The sequence below is a fragment of the Tauraco erythrolophus genome, unplaced genomic scaffold, assembly GCF_009769465.1.
Source record: "Tauraco erythrolophus isolate bTauEry1 unplaced genomic scaffold, bTauEry1.pri scaffold_47_arrow_ctg1, whole genome shotgun sequence".
NCBI lineage: Eukaryota > Metazoa > Chordata > Aves > Musophagiformes > Musophagidae > Tauraco > Tauraco erythrolophus.
This window is the reverse complement of record NW_028238616.1, coordinates 128,300-149,696: the sequence shown is the minus strand read 5'-3', so window position 1 is coordinate 149,696 and position 21,397 is coordinate 128,300. Positions and strand designations below refer to the sequence as shown.

At 64.1% G+C, this 21,397-nt stretch overlaps 2 protein-coding genes across 2 annotated transcripts in view; both read left to right on the top strand.

Moving 5' to 3' along the window:
• The first annotated feature begins 10,198 nt into the window (after window positions 1–10,198).
• The window catches only part of LOC147525956 (class I histocompatibility antigen, F10 alpha chain-like), a 40,367-nt gene continuing 29,168 nt past the window's right edge, over window positions 10,199–21,397 (top strand). Inside the window, exon 1 of the mRNA XM_086630722.1 lies at window positions 10,199–10,446. Coding sequence (XP_086486848.1) covers window positions 10,329–10,446 — 118 coding nt within the window. The 5' untranslated portion in view covers window positions 10,199–10,328. The remainder of the gene's footprint in view (window positions 10,447–21,397) is intronic.
• Window positions 17,125–21,074, top strand: LOC147525957 (maestro heat-like repeat family member 5). The gene is made up of 7 exons (XM_086630723.1): window positions 17,125–17,178; window positions 17,815–17,991; window positions 18,624–18,779; window positions 19,909–20,010; window positions 20,112–20,214; window positions 20,531–20,590; window positions 20,788–21,074. Exons 1-7 carry the CDS (start codon window positions 17,125–17,127, stop codon window positions 20,937–20,939), a joined length of 804 nt encoding a protein of 267 aa, XP_086486849.1. The 3' UTR covers window positions 20,940–21,074.

The following is a 21,397-nucleotide window of genomic DNA, read 5'->3' as shown; positions in this document are numbered from 1 at the left end:
GCTGTCTGGATGGTCACACTCAAAGTGTTGGGTTCAATGTCCAAGTGGAGGCCAGTGATGAGTGGTGTTCCTCAGGGGTCAGTACTGGGACCAGTGCTATTTAACATCTTTGTTGGCGACATGGACAGTGGGATCAGTGCACCCTCAGCAAGTTTGCAGATGACACCAAGCTGGGTGGTGTGGTGGACACGCTGGAGGGAAGGGATGCCATCCAGAGGGACCTTGACAGGCTGGAGAGGTGGGCCTGTGAGAACCTCATGGAGTTGAACAAGGCCAAGTGCAAGGTCCTGCACGTGGGTCGGGGCCATCCCAAGCACAAGGACAGGCTGGGCGGAGAATGGATGGAGAGCAGCCCTGAGGAGGACTTGGGAGTGCTGGTGGGTGAGAAGCTCACCATGAGCCGGCACCGTGCGCTGGCAGCTCAGAGAGCCAACCGTGCCCTGGGCTGCACCCAGAGCAGCGTGGGCAGCAGGGCGAGGGGGGGGATTCCGCCCCTCTGCTCTGCTCTGTGAGACCCCACCTGGAATGCTGCGTTCAGCTCTGGGGTCCCCAGCACAAGAAGGACACAGAGCTGTTGGAGTGGGACCGGAGGAGGCCACGAAGACAATCCGAGGGCTGGAGCACCTCTGCTCTGGAGACAGGCTGAGAGAGTTGGGGCTGTTCAGCCTGGAGAGGAGAAGGCGCCGGGGAGCCCTTCCAGCAATTGGCTCTCTCCGCCGCCACTCCTGAGGTCTGCGCGCTGATTGGGTCCCTCCTCAGCGCTGCCCGGGGCCGGTCGGGCGGCGGCGCTCGAGGCGGGGCTTGGCACAGGACGCCGCCGCCATTGGCTCTCTCCGCCGCCACTCCTGAGGTCTGCGCGCTGATTGGGTCCCTCCTCAGCGCTGCCCGGGGCCGGTCGGGCTGCGGCGGCCGGCGGCGCTCGAGGCGGGGCTTGGCACAGGGCTCCGCCGCCATTGGCTCTCTCCGCCGCCACTCCTGAGGTCTGCGCGCTGATTGGGTCCCTCCTCAGCGCTGCCCGGGGCCGGTCGGGCGGCGGCGCTCGAGGCGGGGCTTGGCACAGGACGCCGCCGCCATGGGCTCTCTCCGCCGCCACTCCTGAGGTCTGCGCGCTGATTGGGTCCCTCCTCAGCGCTGCCCGGGGCCGGTCGGGCTGCGGCGGCCGGCGGCGCTCGAGGCGGGGCTTGGCACAGGGCTCCGCCGCCATTGGCTCTCTCCGCCGCCACTCCTGAGGTCTGCGCGCTGATTGGGTCCCTCCTCAGCGCTGCCCGGGGCCGGTCGGGCGGCGGCGCTCGAGGCGGGGCTTGGCACAGGACGCCGCCGCCATTGGCTCTCTCCGCCGCCACTCCTGAGGTCTGCGCGCTGATTGGGTCCCTCCTCAGCGCTGCCCGGGGCCGGTCGGGCTGCGGCGGCCGGCGGCGCTCGAGGCGGGGCTTGGCACAGGGCTCCGCCGCCATTGGCTCTCTCCGCCGCCACTCCTGAGGTCTGCGCGCTGATTGGGTCCCTCCTCAGCGCTGCCCGGGGCCGGTCGGGCGGCGGCGCTCGAGGCGGGGCTTGGCACAGGACGCCGCCGCCATTGGCTCTCTCCGCCGCCACTCCTGAGGTCTGCGCGCTGATTGGGTCCCTCCTCAGCGCTGCCCGGGGCCGGTCGGGCTGCGGCGGCCGGCGGCGCTCGAGGCGGGGCTTGGCACAGGGCTCCGCCGCCATTGGCTCTCTCCGCCGCCACTCCTGAGGTCTGCGCGCTGATTGGGTCCCTCCTCAGCGCTGCCCGGGGCCGGTCGGGCGGCGGCGCTCGAGGCGGGGCTTGGCACAGGACGCCGCCGCCATTGGCTCTCTCCGCCGCCACTCCTGAGGTCTGCGCGCTGATTGGGTCCCTCCTCAGCGCTGCCCCGGGCCGGTCGGGCGGCAGCGGCCGGCGGCGCTCGAGGCGGGGCTTGGCACAGGGCGCCGCTGCCATTGGCTCTCTCCGCCGCCACTCCTGAGGTCTGCGCGCTGATTGGGTCCCTCCTCAGCGCTGCCCGGGGCCGGTCGGGCTGCGGCGGCCGGCGGCGCTCGGGGCGGGGCTTGGCACAGGGCTCCGCCGCCATTGGCTCTCTCCGCCGCCACTCCTGAGGTCTGCGCGCTGATTGGGTCCCTCCTCAGCGCTGCCCGGGGCCGGTCGGCCGGCGGCGCTCGAGGCGGGGCTTGGCACAGGACGCCGCCGCCATTGGCTCTGTCCGCCGCCACTCCTGAGGTCTGCGCGCTGATTGGGTCCCTCCTCAGCGCTGCCCGGGGCCGGTCGGGCTGCGGCGGCCGGCGGCGCTCGAGGCGGGGTTTGTCACAGGGCGCCGCCGCCATTGGCTCTCTCCGCCGCCACTCCTGAGGTCTGCGCGCTGATTGGGTCCCTCCTCAGCGCTGCCCGGGGCCGGTCGGGCGGCGGCGGCCGGCGGCGCTCGAGGCGGGGCTTGGCACAGGACGCCGCCGCCATTGGCTCTCTCCGCCGCCACTCCTGAGGTCTGCGCGCTGATTGGGTCCCTCCTCAGCGCTGCCCGGGGCCGGTCGGGCTGCGGCGGCCGGCGGCGCTCGAGGCGGGGTTTGTCACAGGGCGCCACCGCCCTTGGCTCTCTCCGTCGCCACTCCTGAGGTCTGCGCGCTGATTGGGTCCCTCCTCAGCGCTGCCCGGGGCCGGTCGGGCTGCGGCGGCCGGCGGCGCTCGAGGCGGGGCTTGGCACAGGGCGCCGCCGCCATTGGCTCTCTCCGCCGCCATTGGCTCTCTCCGCCGCCACTCCTGAGGTCTGCGCGCTGATTGGGTCCCTCCTCAGCGCTGCCCGGGGCCGGTCGGGCGGCGGCGCTCGAGGCGGGGCTTGGCACAGGACGCCGCCGCCATTGGCTCTCTCCGCCGCCACTCCTGAGGTCTGCGCGCTGACTGGGTCCCTCCTCAGCGCTGCCCGGGGCCGGTCGGGCGGCGGCGGCCGGCGGCGCTCGAGGCGGGGCTTGGCACAGGACGCCGCCGCCATTGGCTCTCTCCGCCGCCACTCCTGAGGTCTGCGCGCTGACTGGGTCCCTCCTCAGCGCTGCCCGGGGCCGGTCGGGCGGCGGCGCTCGAGGCGGGGCTTGGCACAGGGCTCCGCCGCCATTGGCTCTCTCCGCCGCCACTCCTGAGGTCTGCGCGCTGATTGGGTCCCTCCTCAGCGCTGCCCGGGGCGGTCGGGGCCGCGCGCGCTCGGCCGCTCGCCGCCGGACGGGCCGGGGGAAGGTGCTGTCTCCCGGTGCGGCTGCCGCGCTCCCTTCCCGCGTGCGTGCGGCGCTGGGAAGAGGGATGCTCCCGGCGGGGGTTCGGGCCGTGGCTGCGGGAAGGTCGGTGCGGTGCTGGAGCGCGTCCGGAGAACGGAACGGAGCCGGCAAGGGGCTGGAGCGCGAGTCGTGGGAGGAGCGGCTGAGGGAAGCGAGGATGCCCCGCCTGGACAGCAGGAGGCTGAGGGGAGACCACGTCCCTCTCTGCAGCCGCCGGGAAGGAGGCTGGAGCCAGGTGGGGGTCGGTCCCTTCTCCGCAGCAACCAGCGACAGCACAAAAAGAATCGCCCTCCAGTCGCGCCGGGGAGGCTTAGGTGGGATATGAGGGAAAATTCCTTCGCCGAAAGGGTCGTCAAGCGCTGGCAGAGGCTGCCCGGGGAAGCGCTGGAGTCGCCGTCCCCGGAGGGATTTAGACGGCGTGTGGACGTGGCGCTTAGGGACAAGGCTCAGTGGTGGACTGGGCAGCGCTGGGTTAATGGTCGGACTCGATGATCTTAAGGGTCTTTTCCAGTTGGATGACTCCGTGATTCCGTGGCGGTGGGGAGGGTGCTGGGTCTGCCGGGGGTCCCAGGCTGGTCCCGGAGCTCACGGCGGCCTCGTTTCTCTCCCCAGGTGCTGGCGGAGCGCTGGGGACCGGCTGCAGCGTCACAGGGAGCGGGGACAGGGCAGGACTGTGCCGGTGTCGCCTTCCCGAGCCCTTCGTCACCGCGAGGCCGCACCTGATCTGCCGAAGGGCAGCGTGGCCGCGGCCAGCCGACAGAATTCAACGTTCCCGTCTCCTGCGTCGCCATCCTGCTCTCCACGACCTCCCAGCGTGATGGCTGCTGAGATCAAACGGGATCCGAGCCTGGCTTAGAAAAGGCTTTGCTGGCAGTCGGGATGCCCTGGGCACGAGCCCCTGCTTATGGCAAGCACAGGGATTCCACAGCCCCGTTTCCCGTGGGACAAGGGGCGGAGAGGAGGTTCTGCGACAGCGATGAGAACGTGGAGGAGCCCCTGGGTCCCCAGGACTGAGGGGCACCCCCCTGCCCGGCGGTGCCTGAGGGCGTACAGACAAACGGACGTGCAGCAGAGAGGTGGGTGAGTGCAGGGCCACCCCTGCGGGCTGCCGGGAGGGGACAGTGTCCCCCCACACGGACTGGGGCTGGCAAGCGTGAGGCTTCCTCCAGCCCTTTGGGAAAGGCCTCGTCCTCTGCTCAGCCCTCGTGGGTGGTCTGTAGCAGCCCCCTCCCCATCTCCATCTGTCCGGCAGCTCTCCTGTATCCCGGGGGGGTCCTTCCCGCCTTCCCGGGGCAGCTTATGGTGGGGGTGGCGGGAGTGTGAGGGCTGTGCTGGCTCCGGGACAGCGCTGTCCCAGCTGCCAGTGGCTTTTTCCCCCTCCAGGCAGGCGGTACGCGCTCCATCCAGTGCGGTCCTGGCAGCAAACTGGGCATCCCCGTGGGGGGAGCCTGGGGCTGCCTCCTTCTCCGCCCCACGGAGCTGCGTCCCCTGGTCCCTGTGGAGTGGAATCCTCTTGTCACCGACAGTCGGGACAGACGCTCCCTGACACAGTTTGCAGTGTTGGAAAGCGGCATTGCTTTATTGTGGCGCCGGGTGCACGGGGGGCGTCTCCTCCTGGCGGCACCCCCGGCCCGGGACAACCTCAGTGACACGCCGCCATCACGCGTGTTCGTGACGTGTTCAGACAGTCTGTGTTGTTCTCTGAAACAATCGGTGCATTTTCTCTCTCTTTACATGGAAATCCCTTCCCACGCTCAGTTCTCTCCTCCGCCCCTTTCTTTTGGGTCTGGGCTGTGTTTGGGGCAGGGGGTCCGTGAGTCGGTGGGCACCATCTCCCGCTGCCGGAATTCCCTTTTCCCCACGTCACTGCTGCGCGTGTTCCCAGCTCGGAGCACACGAGAACCAAGTTTACCCGCTCGCTGGGACGCTCCCTGCCAGGGCAGACAGCTCGGGATAAAGAGTCTCCCTTCGGTCCCTGCCGGCCCTTCAGGGACGCTCGTCCTGTTCTGTTCCTTAGGTGTGTGCAAACCGCGGGAAATTCTTACACCCAAGTTTTAACCCCTTCATTGCTGGGTAACAATTCCCCCCTTTGAGACTTACCTAATATCAGTTTTAGATGAGTCTCACCTTTTGTGGCTTTTGTACAACATTTTCACACAACTTACCGTTATCCATCTGTAATAAGCTGAGCAACTGTTATTCCTGTTTCACAACTTGACAAAAGTATTATTCATGCTTCTACACTAACAAAAGTAAATTTTATTGATATTAATAATGTATCTTATTATTTCCACACGTTCTTTTCAATTACTCTTCTCACACACCAACGCTGATTGCAATGGTCATAATTACGAGGAGCAGCAGCATTATTCCTTCCACCCTTTAATGACCATCCCCCTACACTTTGTAAGATTTTGTTCAGCCAGTTGCTTTCAGCTGAGTCCTTAATAGCTTTACTGTCCTCTGCTGCTCGTTCCATCCTTTGGAGCTGTGCTTTTAAACCACCCGTCGCGATTGGGATGTGCACGCAGCGATGGTCATGATCCAGCTTGAGGCGGGCACACAATAATAAACAGCAAATCTAAACCCAATCTATTCTGCACTGTCATCTTTGTATTTTCTTGTAGTTCCTTGTTAGTTGGAACCCTTTCTCAGGGGCCTCTGTCAGGGTTTCTACTTGCCAGGTTGGATTTTCTGTGAGCATTCTGGTTTCTCATGCTATCAAACGTGGCATCAGAAAACTCTGAGTTCCCCATCCAAACTCTACAGGTGCTGTTGGACCTGCCCATGTGTCTGCACCCTGACCAATATCTCTTTTTACTCTTCCCCAATATTTTGTTTCAATTGGACTTTTCTTCCGCACTGGGCAAAGGGTTAACAGCCCCAGTGTCACTTGTCTGGTAACTGGGCTTAGTTTTAATCGTGTGGTCCAAACCTGTCTGACGTTGCCCACACAGTGTGTCCTGGAGAGGGTACAACATCTCTGCAACCTTTGCCTGACCCAACCGGTACGATTTGGAAAGGCTGTTGGACTTTTAGCCAGGAGACTGTTGCACTTCCAGTCACTAATGTGAAGTACAGAGCTCATTCCTCAGGTTACACGCCAACTTCAGTGTCCCGTGTATTTCCAGGGACCTTCCAAGGACCTAGTCCATGCTTTAGGCTTCTTTCCCAACATTACCCCCTCTGGGGCCGTGGATATCTCTTTAGTGTGATTCCGAGTGACACACAATTCCAGCAGCCCCTCTGCCTGTCCTTCTGGAGCTGTCGGGGCAAATTTTAGAAAGTCCTGGTCTAAGGGTTTAGGTCCTTCTGGGCATTGATCATGTGTCCCTGTCCCAAACACAATTCCGTTATCACCTGGCCTCCAAGGCATTGGATTCTGGAGCTCGTCGTTGCCTCCTTGTTTGCAGTTGGCGTCCTTGTCAAGGTAATAAGATCCATTAGCTGCAATGAAAGCCTTGGAAATGTGATCGTATTCCTCTAGAACTGACAGATTTACAGGAATTATTCCCCATGGCAAGGGCTGGCCAGCTGCTTGGAGGACGGGTATGCGGGCTGTTACACCAGTAAGACTGCGCATGTTTCCAAATCCTTGGATCTTCACCCTCCTCTGTGCCTGGTACTCCTAATCGGCTCAAACAGATTATTAATGTCATTACTGAGATTTTCCAGTAAAGTTTAGATGTGCTGGTCCTACTTGTTTGGCTTCCCGTTCTGGGTCTGCAGCTGGCTTTATCCTGCTGTGGTGGATCCAGATTTTGATCCCGGAGACTGATCCCGGGGACTTTCACTGCTGTTTGTGTTGTGAGCAGGACTTGATATGGTCCCTTCCACTTTTCCTTCAAAGGTTCATCATTCCAGGTTCGAATGTAGATCCAGTCCCGGGGCTGAAAACTATGGACCTGGACGTCCAAGGTGACGGGTGCCGTCAGTGTGGTGGGTCTGTGTAGAGAGGAGAGAACTTTTCCCAAAGAGATGACATAATCTTTTAATGATTTTCCCCCAATAACATGTGTCTCCCCAATTCCAGTTACAATTTGATAGGGCCTCCCACATAAAATTTACTACTTTCACCACAAAATGAGGACCCCTCTCTGATGATATTCCCTCTGGAATCCCAAATCTAGGAATTATTTCTCTTCACATCATTTTATTACTTCTCTAGTTTTGTTGGTTTGACATGGGAAAGCTCCGGGCCGTCCTGAAAAGGTATCACTATTTCCAAAATGTACTTATATCCATTTCTTCCAGGGAATCCAGAAGAATCAATCTGCCAGTATTCCCTGGGAGATATCCCCATTTTACCTCTCCAGGTGGAGGGTTTTTGTATTGTTGGGTTATTTTTACAACAAATTTCACATTGTCTAATGATTCCCTCTGCGTGCTGCTGCATTCCGGGTCCAATTCCATGTCTCAGAGCCAAAGCTGCCACATCTGCTGCCGTGTGCATGTCTGTGAGTTCGGTGCCACAATTCCCTTACAGCTGGAGCTGGAGCTGCGCATTGTCTGTTGGGTGTGACCCACCATTCATTTTTCTTACCACAATTCAAAAGTTTGGCTTATTCATTTTCTTTTTGTTGTATCTGGGAACTTTGGGTTCTGTTTTTCCCTCTGGAATCAGAGCACCAACTATTTTACTGAAGGATACTCTTTTGTTGCTTCATTGGCTCTTTGGTTTCCTTTAATCGCGTCGGTCTGTTACAGCCGCTTCCTTGGGTAAAGAACCTGCTGTGAGTAGTTTCACAATTTCCACTCCGTGTTGTACAGTTCAGTCCTTGTTCCTTCCGTACGGCTCCGTGAGCATGTGTCACTCCAAAGGCACACATCAGCGTAGATATGGGCCCGTTTTCCAGAGCTCTTGGGAGAGCAGGAGTTCTGCTTTCCGTGCAGGAGTAGTTATCGGAAGAGGGTGTGCCTCCACCTCTTCTCCCAGAGTCACTGCTGCATATCCAGCTTTTTCTTCTCCCCCCGAAAGGGTCCTGCTGCCGTCGGTATCCTTCAGGGGAACATCTCTCAAATCTGGCGGGTAACGAGGCTGCTGGATTGAAAGTAGAAGATGTTTTTAATGTCACATCATCCTGTTCAACTAACACAGTGATATTGAACCGTTCTGCTTAGGGATGGTCAGTGATGTCCTTCTTATTGCGGCGCTGCATGTGGAGTGAATACGGTGATCTTCTGTCCCACAGTTTATTTTTGAGCTTAAAAAGTTTGGTCAAATTGGGCAGTCTTAAGGCAGGAGCTTTTATTAAAGTCCTTTGTCATCATCGGAACCTTTCCGGCGCTCTGGTGTCCACTCCAGGGCTTCTGGCCCTTTTATGGCCTCATACAAACATTTGGCCACCAGTCCAAAATTGGTAGCCACAGTCTGCACCATCCTGCCATTCCCAAAAATCTCCTTAATTCTCGCTCCGACTCGGCGGGGCGGAAGTACGACATATCGCCTCCTTTCATTCAGTTCCCAGCTTTTCTCCTTGGGAAACAGTCTTTTGTATCACCTGGGCCTTTTTCTTAGACACCCGCTACCCTGCCAGTCCCAGAGAACTGGTAAACTGGTAGTTGCTTCTTTACACTGTGGTTCTCTATCTGTTCCTGGAAGTATGTCATCCACACGTTGTAAAAGATTCACAGCAGAATTCTTCCCTTGCCAGTGTTCCAGTTCGTCAGCCACTGCATGACCGAGCATGGTAGGTCTGTTCTGGAATCCTTGCGACAGCACCGTCCAACAAAGCTGCGTTTTCCGCCGGGTGGATGGGCTTTCCCGTTCCAAAGCAAACACCTGTTGGCTTTCTGTCCCCACAGGTAGGCAAAAGAAGGTGTCCTTTAGCTCTTAACACAGCAAAACTGGTGTCACGTTCAGAGACCGCAGCCAATGCCGTGTACGGGTTTGGTTCCGCAGGGTGCACATCAAGTACAGTTTGATTATCGGCTCTGAAATCCTGCACCAGCCGGTACTCCTGAGGTCGGGGCTTCTTCGCTGGCGGTGTTGGAGCACTGTATTCGGAGTGATGTTCTCACAGGAGTTCATCTTTCATTTCACAGAGCCTTTCTTACCGCTCTGGCACCAGGTTTCAGTCCCACTTTCACAGGCCCTGCAGCCTTTGCCTTCCCGGGAATTGTAGGAATAACAGCATTCAGAATTTCTTCGGGCACCTCGAGATTCTCAGCTTCTTTTCCTGTAACAGACACAGCTGGGCATTCCAAGCATTATTTTGTGGGATATGAAGTTGAATCAAATTATTAGAAAAAGTTATTTGTGCTCCCAATTTGTTTAACCAAGCTCGACCCACGAGAGGTATTGGACGTTCAGGCATATAGAAAACCTTATTCCCAATTTTGCATTCCATTGGTCATAAAAAAAAAAGTTTTACCTCAGGCTTTCTCATGACCCCAACAACTGGGACAGAGAATTTACCTGAAGGTCCCTTACAACCAGTCACTACTGAGTGGGTTTCCCCAGTATCAATATTTTCATTCCTCAGCTGTACTGGAACCAGGGGATCTGCTGGAGAGGCTTTTAAATTCCCCCCGGCCCCCCTCCCCGAGTCATAATTCCCATCGTCAGTAAATCTGCCTCAGGCGTTCGACCCCCCTTTTTGCGTGATCTTATTCCGCGCGTCTCCCCGTCTCTGTCAGGGAGCAGCCATCAACTTCGAATCATATTTTCAATTTTTCCTTTCCCCTTTCCTTTTCTAATGCCAATGCCACGGGGTCCTGTGGAACATCTCCACAATCCCTCTGCTGCTCTGTAAGATTTCTTGGTGTAAAGAACAAACCCACATACGGGACCTCATCTCACGTCCCTTCTGGCCTACAAAACAGCATTAACTGTGAAAGAATGTCGTGTGTCAGTTGCCGTCCTGAGGCCACCTCTCTCCACCATCTCTCACCACCCGCTGTGTCCCACCACCGAGCGTTACCTGCGCTACTTCGAGGCCACGGTGTCGAACCCCAGCCCGGGGGTGCCCCAGTTCACGGCAGTGGGGTACGTGGACGGGAACCTCATCTCGCGCTACGACAGCGAGACGGGGAGGGCGGTGCCCGGGTCGGGCTGGATGGCGGCCAGCCTGGATCAGCCGTACTGGGACACTCAGACTGGGATAGGAAGGAGCAATCAGCACATTTTCCGTGAGAGGCTGCTCACCCTGCGGGCCCGCTACAGCGAGAGCGGCAGTGAGTGGGGGCTGGGCTGGGGCTCCGTGGGGCTGGGACGGGACTCCGTGGGACGGGAGCGTTCCCCCCCTCCAAGATCCTGCCCTGCCCCACGCTACTGCTGAGCTCGTGCCGGCCCTTCCCTGCCCGGTGTCACTGTCAGAGGGATCCCAGCCCCCCCTTGTCCCCCAGCCCGAGGGGGTCCCAGTCACCCTGTCCCAGCCCCACAGTGCTGGGGATCCCCTGTCCCAGAGCCAGGGGGGCTTCTGGCCACCCCAGCCCAGCACATCCCCACCCTCACCGTGCCCAGGACCCCCATCCCAGGACTGGCCGCCCTGCCCAGCCCCTCACCACCCCCATGGCCAGAGGGGCTCACTCCACCCCATCCCATCTCCTTGATCCACCCCCCCCCCGGCATTCAGGACCCCTCCCAGCCCCTCCCTGTGCCAGGGTGCTGTGGGGCTGGGTGCCAGCCCAGCCATGCCCTGGGCGCAGGGGTCTGCATCACGGCTTTCCATGACTCCCTGAGTGCCCTGGGCCCCGGGCAGGATGGGGGGCCCGCAGATGTGGCAGTGCCTGGTCCCTGCCTGCACGCAGGGGTGGGCTGAGGGTGCTGCCGGGGGGTCCGCACCCCCCTGAAGGCTCACGGCGGCAGCAGCCCCCCAGCCCCATTTCCCTGCTGGTGTTTCAGGGGCTCACACGCTGCCAACGGTCAGACAGAGGCGGCAGAGTCGGGCCAACTGGTTTATTGTCCTGCACTGGGCAGCTACCGGCTGCTGGACTGGGACCCCCACGAGCCCCAGCCTCATTCTTCGCTGCACCTTCTCTTCCCTCTTTCCCCCTTTTTCCTGATGCTCCAGGTCTCTTGTCTGGTAGTTCTCCCCCTCATTTCTGCCTCTAACCCCACGCCAACGGGATTTCTCCGTGCGTGGTCTGCCCGCTCCAGCCGTTGCCCACCGCGCTCCGTGGGCGGTTGAACCTCGAGCCGGGTGAAGGCCGAGCTGAGCGAGAGCTTCTGGGAGCACGGAGCCAGCAGACACCCCGAAAGTCCTCTCTGCTGCCTGCCCTAGAGACCCCTCGGGATCTCTGGAAGCCCACTGCCAGGGGACACGGGCTCCGGGACACAGCAGAGGGCACCAAGGAGGCCCCCCCTGAACACCCCAGGTGCCCCCCCCAGGGCTGCCCTGCTCCTCTCTGCGGGGGCGGCGGGTCACGGTGGGGCCCTTTGTGACCTCACCTGGTGACACCCCCCAGCTCCGCGTGTGCCCGGGGCGGCTGCTGCCCACGGCCCTCAGTGCCCGGCGGGACGGCGAGGGGAAGGACTGGCACAGGAGCTCCCGAGCGCAGCCCGCGCCTTTCCCTGCCGCCCCCGGCAGCCCCGTGGCACCGAGGCGTTTCCCCGAGGCACCCCCAGCCCTTTCCCCGATCCCGCAGGATGGCAGAGAGATGCCGCCCCCGGCCCAGGCTGGCCTGGCAGAAGGTGAGGGCTCCCCAGCAGCGCCGCTTGCCACAGAAGCCCAAAGCAGCGAGCGTGGTCCAGCCGCTGCCAGCCGGTGAGTGAGCGGCCTCGGGCCGGGAGGAGGGCCAGGGCCGGTGGGCGCGTGCTGCTCCATGCCAGGATCCCGTTTCCCCGGCGTGCCAGCAGCAGGGGGGCCAGTGGGTGTGGGGCACAGTGACACGCTGGGCCAGCTCCAGGCTGGGAGCCGGCCCTGGCACAGCCTCCCCCAGGGTGGGAGGGAGCAGAGGGCACCGGCTCCTGCACCAGGGGCTGGGCAGCGAGGGGCAGCTGGGCTGCCAGGAGGCAGCGATGCCGCGGGACGGGGACCTGGCCGGCCCGCGCGCGAGTTCCTCAGCCCGGAGAACTCGGGGCTTTCCCCACCACATCACGCTCCGGCGTCACGGCCCTTTTGCTGGGCACCCTCAAGCCCGGGCACCTGCGGGGAGACGCTGCGAGGGGAGCGGGCGCAGGGCGGGACAGAGGGCAGAGCTCCTGGTGCTGCTCTCTCCTGCCCGGGGGCCCTCTCCGCAGCCCTCCCTGCTCTCCTCCTTGACTAGATGCCAGCCGCCAGGGTGCCCACGCAGAGGAAGCCGTGCGCTGCATCCAGACTTTTCTCCAGAGCACGGAAAAGGTAATGGTGGTGATTCCGCCGGCAGCTGTGCCCGCGTCTCCTGGCGGCCCCCCGGCTCTGCTGCCAGGCTGCCCGGGGGCTGCTGGCTGGGCAGGGCGCTCCCCCCAGCTCTGCCCCAAGGCGCTGCCCCCCCAGTGCTCTGCTCCTGCTGCCCGTGCCCCCCCCTCACGCTCCCCCTTTGTCTCCCCGTGCCCCGACTGCCAGGACGAGGCCCAGAAGATCCGTTTCCTCAAGAGCATCCGCGTGCTGTGCAGAGCCACCAGGCACAAAGGCTTGTCGCAGCGCCTGGATGCCTTCTGCCAAGGAGACCAGCTGGCAGAGAACATCAGGGTGAGGGGAGCCTCGGCAGATTTGGGGAAGGGGGCAAAGGCCTCCGGGCACCGGCAGGGAGTGGGGAGGGGGCGGTGGCAGCGTGTGCGGACACCGAGCTGCCCCCGTGGGGACTCGAGTGCCGCTGGGAAGCTCCGTCAGTGGGTACCCCGGAGCAGGGGGCAGAGGGGGGCGTTCTGGGGGCTGGCACCGGGGTGGGGGCAGAGGGGCTCCGCCAGCCCTGCCAAGCAGTGCCAGGTCTGCTGGCACCAGCGGCTGACAGGCCCCATCCCGGCTGTGCTCTGCAGGTGCTGCTGGAAGAGGAGCCCAGGGACCACCTGCGCTCGGCCGTGCGGCAGCGAGCCATGCTTGCCATCGCCGCCTTGAGGTACGTGCCCAGCACCAGCTTTGGCTGGCACCTCTCCACAGCCAGTGGCCCCGGGCCAGGCCACGGGCACCCACCGTCTGGGCAGAGTCAGACGGTGCCAGCGCCTCGGCTCTGCCCTGCTCGGGGCTGGTCCGGAGGGCGGGAGGCATCGGGGCTGCTTCCCTGGGACCATTCCCCAGCGGCGCCCTGGGGCACCGCTCCTGGTGCCAGTGTCCAACGGGCCCCTCTCTCTGCAGCTCAGTGCAGGCGGTGCCCTCTGGCAAGAAGAAGGAGCTCGTAGATGCCTGCTGCAGCAGCGTCCTCCGGCTCCCTGGCAAGGACGAGATGCAGGGCCTGGACATGTCCCTCTACCATGAGGTCAGCGCTGGGCGAGCTGCAGGCTGTGCTTTCCCACCCTCGTTCTTCAGCCCCTTCCCACCTGGTACCGTGGGTCGCGCTGCCCACAGCAGCTCGTCTGGCCGGAGGCCTCTCCCGGGCACTGCGCAGCAGCGTGGGCGCCTGCCCTGGCACGGCGCGTTCAGACCCGTCTCCTGGGGGCAAGAGGCACTGCCAAAAGCCACCGCCCCCCGTCCTTCTTGCAGACCCTGCATGCCATGGACATCATGCTGCAGACATGGATATTCGGCTCTCCTGCTGCCAGCCTCAGCGAGAAGCTGCAGAACGTCCTGCAGGTCTGGCACGGGCAAAGCGTGGGGCGCGCAGGGGCTCTTCTCCACCTTGGGCAGCAGAGTGTCCACTCTTGAGCGGACGGTTCCCCCCCAGTGCCCTGCATGGACCACGCTGCAGGGAGGGGTCCCGCCTCCCCTGGGGGAGCCCAGGGCTGCCCGCCGTGCCCTTCTGGAACCCAGTGCCACCTGTTCTCCCAGCTTCCCAGGGGGCCGTATCCCCATGCCCCGTTGCAGACCCCCACGGAGGCCAGGCGGGGGTCCTGCCAGGCGGGGGTCCTGCCAGGCGGGAGCTGAGCAGTGCTGCTTCTGCTGGCACGGCTGTTGGCTCCCGGGGCACACCAGCAGCTTCTCTCCTCCCAGATGCTGCTGACCGTTGCCGAGTGCCAGGACGTGGCGGCGCAGGAGAGGGCCGTGGGGAGGATCGCCATGCTGAGTTCCTTGGTGGCCAGCTTTCCCTTGCTGGAGGTAAGGAGCCGGGCGCCCTCCAGCCAGGCCGGCTCCCCTTGCCTGCGCTCCGCGGCAGCCTGCAGCTCCGCGGTGCCCGCAGGCGAGTTGGGGCACGGGTTGGGGCACTGGGCAGGGCTCTGCCCTGAAGCGGGGGGCTTGGTCCCTCCTTTCCCCGTGCTCCTCTCTGCCAGGAGCCAGCTCTGCCCCTGGTCCTGCGCAGCGCAGGACTGCCCCAGGAGCAGGGCAGGGGCGCAGGGATGCTGCCCGGCTCCAGCTGCGTTGGGAGCCGGGGCTGGCAAGGCGCTGCAAAGCTCCGCCTCACCGGGCAGCTGGCACAGGCAGGCTCTTGGCCTCACGGCTGTGGCCCAAGCTGCTGCCCCTCAGCCCTTCTGACGTTCTGCCTCCCTCGCCCAGGCCTGGCGCCCCTTGGAAGGGGAGGAGATCAGCCCTGCCCGCGACGGACACATCGGTGTGCCCCCCTTCCTGGGGCGGCTGCTGGGACGTCTCTTCGTCCTCAGCTCTTGCAACGAGACCAGCCGTGCGGCTTGGGATGCTCTTGACCACCTGTGGAGATTCCTCCTGCAGCAAAGACGTAAGAGGAGCTGTGGTGGGCCCCGGCCCTCCTGCCACTGCGGAGCAGGTCCGGCTGGCCGTCGTGCCGGCGGGTCCCTCCAGGATGGAGCAGGAAGCTCCATCCCTTTGCATTTTTCTCCGGACCTGTATTTCTCTATTCCTGTTCCCGAGGAACGCTGGCAGCTCGCTCCCATCGCCCGCCACCCTTTGCTTTACACCGCTGCCCACCACCTGCTCCCCTGCCTGGGGCCGTCTCCTCCCTCCTCCGCTGCTCCCGGGCCAAGGTTCTTTTTGGCAAAGGTTCTGTGTTTCTCCCGTTCAGCCAGGGAACAGCCAGAGGGTGATCCAGAGCACCAGGAGGACCAGGAAGCTGCCAGCACCTCTTGTCCGTCTTCGCTCGGTGCCAGCAACATGGCCAAGGTGAGGAGCTCCCCCCTCGCTGGGGCTCTTGTCCGCGGCACCGGCGGGGGAACGGTGCGAGCAAAGGCACCCAGAGCCAGCGGGGCCGGCACGGCCGCAGTGTCCCCGGCAAGAGGGCTCCTGCCGCCCCGGGCACGCGGTGCCCGTGACCCCAACCCTCCTCCCTCACCCGAGGGCCCTCCGATCTCATCCTCTGCCACGCAGCGACTGCAGCCCCTGCTCCCAGCGTTCCTGCGGGCACTGCTGCCGGCACTGCCGGGCATCTCTCGCCAGAGCTGCTCGCACGGCTCGGCTAGGCAGCCCCACCAGGGCGTTCGGTGTGACACGTCTTCCCTCCCTTCCTTCCCTCCGGCCACAGGCATTTGGAAAATGCCTCGAGTCTCCTGAGAAGACAGAGGCCATCCTCGCAGCCATGGACGCCATGACAGACGCCAGCGTTGCTGACAAAGAGGGGGCCATCGGCGTGCTGAAGGAGGCCGTGAATGACCCGGACTCCTGGCTGGCGGACGTAAGCGGCCCGTGGCTGGATTGCCCTACCCAGGAGCCCTCTCAGGGCTTGTTCTTCCCTCCTCTCCCTCCCGAGCTGGAGCTCTCCTACGCCAGCAGAGAGGGAGGGGAAGGGCAGCAGTTCCAGTGGCAGCAGCTGGGGACATGGCTGTGCTCCAGTGGCGGCACCGTCCTACCTGTCTCCCCTCCAGGTGCCAGAGATCACAAGGGGCATCCACAGAAACCTGGAGCACGTCCACGTGGCGCCGGCCCGGCAGAGCATGGTCTCGCTCCTCCTGCTCCTGTGCGACCGATGCCCCAGGGAACTGGTCACGGGCCTGTTGACGGTCGCTCCACCACCTGACAGGTACCAGCCCTGACAGCCCTGGGGACTTGTTCCGTGTGGGAAGAGGGGCCCAGAGACTCGGGCTGCCAGACCCATGGACAACTGCAGGATCTCCCCAAGGAGCCGGACCCTCCATCCCACCACGCTCTCCAGCTCCGCTGGGTCGGCCAGGCTGCAGCAGCCAAAGCTGGCCAAGCCAGCCCAGAGCCCCCCCCAACGCTCCCCCCTGCCCCCCGGGGAACACCACCTCAGCCCTCTGCTGCCTGCGTGGGCAGGGCCCCTGGGCACCCCAGGCACGGCGGGTGGGCATGTCAGCCCTGCTGACGGAGCACTCTGGCTTGCAGCGCTGTCCTGGCCATGTTGGAGGTGTTGTTCTCCCTGCCCCAGCCTTTGGAGAAGGTCTTGAGGGAGCTGCACAGGGACCTCGGTGACCAGCGGTTGCGCCAGCTGTTCGGTGCCGTCATGAAGAACCCCTACATCCTCCGGCTGGTTGTGAGTGCCCACCCCAGCCTGGCGTCCCTGCAAGGCTGCGCGTGCCTCTCCAGGAGAATGGCACAGCCCTCTGCCCTCCCATCTGCCCCCAAACGCTGCCCAGGCGCTCCTCGGAGGCGTGAGAACAAGAGGCTGGCGATGGTCAGAGGGCAGGAGGAGCCAGCGCGGGCGCTGTGCGGTGTGCGGCGAGGCACAGGGCACGGCGGGGGCCGGGTGGCCCTGCACCGGCAGAGCTGCCCCTAGGACGGGCTGTCTGCCCCGGTGCCCTTGCCCTAAGCTGCTGGTGGCAACCAGAAGCCGCACGGGGTGGGGAGCCCTGCTGGCTCTGCCAGTCTCTCACTGCCGTCCTTGTTCCAGCTGGCGGCCACCAGCGCTGTTCCAGCAAGGGATTTTGCTGGCATGAACAATATCCCGACACATCTGAGCTCTGAAAACCTGCCGATGCTCTCGCTGTTGCTCCGCATCCTCCTCACGCTGTCGCAGAGCCCCGAGATGGTGAGTGGGGCAGTCAAGTGGCACCACGTTGGCAGCCTGGGGCTGGGGCAGTGGCTCACACGGCGGCTGGGCCTTGGCTGGGAGTGAGGAGGTGGGGGGACGGCTCCAAACACCTTCCCTGCCATGGAATGGTTTCCTGGGGAGCTCTCCAGGCATGGAAGGTTACCGAGCCATCTGCGCTTGGGGCTGGTTGGAAAAACGGGTGGATGAGCGAGGGACAGGGAGTCTTTGCTCCTCCCCCCTCCCCTCCCTCACCTCGCTCTCCCTGCATCCCCGTCAGCGCCCCCGTGGGCACCGCTGGCTCGGAGGCTGCTGCAGCCGTTCCCGTGCCCGCTGCCGGGAAGCCGGACGGGAGGCTGGAGCTCAGTGACCAGAGCGTTTCTGCTCTCAGGGTGGCCGTTCATAGAATCATGGAATGGTTTGGGTTGGAAGGGACCTCAAGGACCATCCAGTTCCAACCCCCCTGCCATGGGCAGGGACACCCCCCACTACACCAGGTTGCCCAAAGCCTCATCCAGCCTGGCCTGGAACACTGCCAGGGATGGGGCAACCACAGCTTCTCTGGGCACCCTGTGCCAGTGCCTCAGCACAAAGCGTTGGCTGCTTTGCCGAATGGAAACGGTGTGTTTCATGCAGGCAAGAAAAATGAGCGTCATGCTGGAAGACATCTTGGAGACCCTGCGGTGTCCCAGTGAAGACATCCAGATGAAGGCCCTGCTCATCGTCAGGAACATGCTGGATCACACGACGAGGGAGGTGGCCAGCTGCATCGATCGGCGGCTGGTGGAGAAGCTCCTGCCGCTCTTCACCGAAGTAAGGCTGCTGCCGGAGCGCGGGCGCTGGCGCTGGGCGTGCTGCCAGGAGAGCTGCCCGCCAGCCCAGCCCTGCGGTCAGCACGTGGGCAGCGCTGTTCCCCTCCCCACTCCCCTCTCCGCTCCCCCGGGCTCCGCAGCCCAGCATGGCATCTCCCTGACCGCTCGATGCTTCGGGTGACCCGAGCCCTGTGCTGGGGCCCAGCCCAGCCCCTGGGCACAGCACCGGCGGGCCAGGGGCTGCTCTCCGAGCGCCCAGCACTCCCCCAGCCGCGCTGCCGCGCCGTGGTGGGGGGCTGAGGCTGAGCTGGCGCCGTGTGCCCCGGAGGCGCTGCCGAGGGCCAGCCTGGTCTGCTCAGCCCGTCCCTGGGGAGCTCTGCGCTGGCGTGGCTGGTGGCCAGTGCTGGGTGGCTACGGGAGCGCTCGGAGGCAGAGGCACCACCCGATGGAAACCTCGTGCGTGGCCTTTCCCGGGCGCGGGGCTGTTCCTCTGCTGCAGATCTGCTCCTCAGCTCCCGTGTTCCGGACCCGACTCCGGAGCATCTTCACCCCCCGGCAGCCACGCTGACACCCTGGCTCGGCGCGGGCAGGGAGCGGCCGTCGCTGACGTCCCCCTGTTCTCCTCCCTCCCAGAAGTCCAGCCAGGTGCGGGAGCTCTCCATCCGCCTCTTCGGAGACGCGACGCGGAGGGTGACGTGGAGACGCAAGAGGCAGCTGAGGAAGAACGTGCAGCAGGGCTTGCTCCCGCTCTCGTTCCGCATGCACGACCAGACCGGGAGCGTGGCCGAGGTACGGGTTTCAGACCCGAGCAGTGGCGCGGGGAAGGGCGTGCTGACACCGCAGGGGTGGTCTGGGCATCGGGGGCGACTGATGGCAGTCGGAGTGGAGGAATATGCCCCCGTCGGAGTCCCGCTGCCCGAGTCACTGCGGAGAGGGCAGAGCTCCCCTCCTTCCCTGCACCAGCCCACCACCGCCTTCCTCCGCCCCCCGTGCCTCCTGCTGCAGAGCTGGGCGGGGAGCTGGGGCTCCCATCCCCGCTCCCCCCGCGCAGCCCTCCTCCAGCACACCCAGAGGAAGGTCCCTGCAGCGCTGGTGCGAGCAGGGGCAGAGACGCCGGCACGGGCATTTCCAGCACCTGCCCTCCCTGCTCCTGCAGGGCTCGGCTGCAGCCCGTGGCCACCAAACGTGCGGGTCTCGACAGGCTTCCCAGCTGTCCCTGCAGGTGCTGCAGGCCAGGGCTTTGAGCCCCGACCCCTGTGCCCCAGGGCTGTGCCCAAGAGACTCCCGGATGCTTGGGCCAGGGTACGTCCCAGCTCCCGAAGGGCAGGATGGGCGCGGGAGCAGAACCCCGCTGGCTGAGGTGCCCTGGCGTAGGGCCAGTGACCTTGGCCTCTGCAGAGAGGGGCAGTGCCTGCAGGGGTGGAGAGCCAGCTGGTTGCCCAGCCTGGGGCACTGGGAGCGCTGGGAAGGACATGCAGTCGGTGGCAGCCTGGCTCTGCATCCCGGGATCACAGCTCTGCCCACGCAAAGCCTGGCCATGGAGGCGCTGGGGCAGCCCTGGCCGGGGAGCCGAGCGTTCTGCTGGGGGAAGCCCATGGGAGGTGCTGCTGGTGCCGTCCTGCCCCGGTGTCTCTGGCACTACAGCCGTGGGCCTGCATCTCCTTCGCCCTTCGGTCTGCTCCTGGCCCTGGCAGCAGCTCCGCAGCTCTCGAGGATCTCTGGCCACCAGTGGGAGACGCCCAAGGGGGTGGCTGCCCCGTGTCTCTGCCCTGGGCATTGGATCGAGCTCCGGCTCGGTCCTCCACCGCCTCGTGCCGTAACGGGCTGGGAGCTGCTCGGAGCCTTGCCCGGAGGAAGGGGACACCAGGTCTCCTTGCTAGGGCTGTGGTGACACGTCCCGATCTCTGCTGCTCTGCAGGTCGCCAGGGATGCCCTCCTAGCCGCTGCGGAACTCCTGGGCAAGAAACAGCTCCAGTACCTGATCGAGATGGGGCAGTCCCAGATGATTGGAGAGTGTTTGGTGAGGACGATCCCCAGGGCCCGGGGGGCGCTGGGAGGAGGGTCTGGTCTGGCCGACTGGGAAGGGTCTGTGCCAGCCCCGCGCCATTGTGCCCTCTCCAGCTCACGCAGGGCGGCGGCAGGGCGGAAGAATACCTGCATCAGACCGAGCCGTTCTTGGAGGACGCTCAGGTCGCCGTGCGAGAGGAGGCCGTCAGGTTCATGGGTGAGCCCAGCCCCTGGGATGCCTCTTTGGGCAGCCCGGCCCTGCTCCGGCCGCTGCGCCGGCAGCGAGGAGCAGCCCTGCGGCTGCCGGAGCCCCGGCTGCCCCGTGCAGGGCCTGGGCAGATGGGGGCTCTGTGCCTCCCCCTCCGCCCCTGCCCGCACGAGTGTGCCCCCGGCAGCCTTGCCCGGTCCCTTCCTGCCTCGGGCCCTCTCCTTCCTCCCTGCCGAGGGGGAGGAGGGCGTGCAGCCGTGCCGGCCGGGCTGGGGGCTGTGCTGCTGGGGGGGAGCGGGGGGTCTGACGGGAGCTCTGTGCCCAGGACTTGCTGCACGGCACCTGAAGGACCCCAGCACGGAGAAGCTGAGTGCCATCCGCGACGGTGAGTGGGGCCGTGCTGGTGGGGCTGGGAACGGAGCTGGGAGGGGTGTTGCCGTGCAGGGAGATGCTGCAGGGACAGGGGAGCATCTCCAGGGCTGGGGACGGATGCGACTGGGGCTGGCGTGCTCTGCAGGGGACGTCTGGGTGGCCGTGTGGGCACGGGGCGTTTCATCTCTGCTCTGTCTCTTTCTGGTGCAGCCCTCAGGCCCTTGGAGGAAGATGACGAGCCCTCGGTCCGTTCACTGGCAACCCAGACCGTGCAGATTATGACTTCTGAAAGGACGCGGCCAGCATCGGCATGGAGCAGGCTGCTGTGCTGCTGCTGGCCCTGGAAAGCCAGGGAGAGGTGAAGCTCTCACTAAATTTGCATCAGCCAACCCCCAGTAACCCCCAGTGCCATGGTGTTGTTCATGCGGGGGGTGCCCTGAGCACGCAGAGCTGGCAGCATCGTTCCTGCCCTCTCCTGCTGCCTGCGGGACAGCTCATCCCTCGGCACAGCCCGGCCGCGGTCTTGTTGGACATGTCCACCCCTTGGCCAGGCTTTCCCCCAGAAGGAGCCGTGTTTGTCGGCCGCCTGTGGAAGCCCTTTGGGGGCCAGAGGACACGGGGGCAATGGCAGCCCCCAGTGCCATCAGGGTTGCCTGCAGAGCTGCCTGGTGCCCTCCCTTTCCAGCAGCCCATGGCAGCACAGCACGTGCTGACTTGGGTGTCCTTGCAACAAAGCCCCGGCTGCCCCCAAGACCCCAGAGGGGAGGAGGAGGAGTCGTAGGCTGAGCCTTCAGCCGGCCCCGTGTTCAGAGGTGGCAAC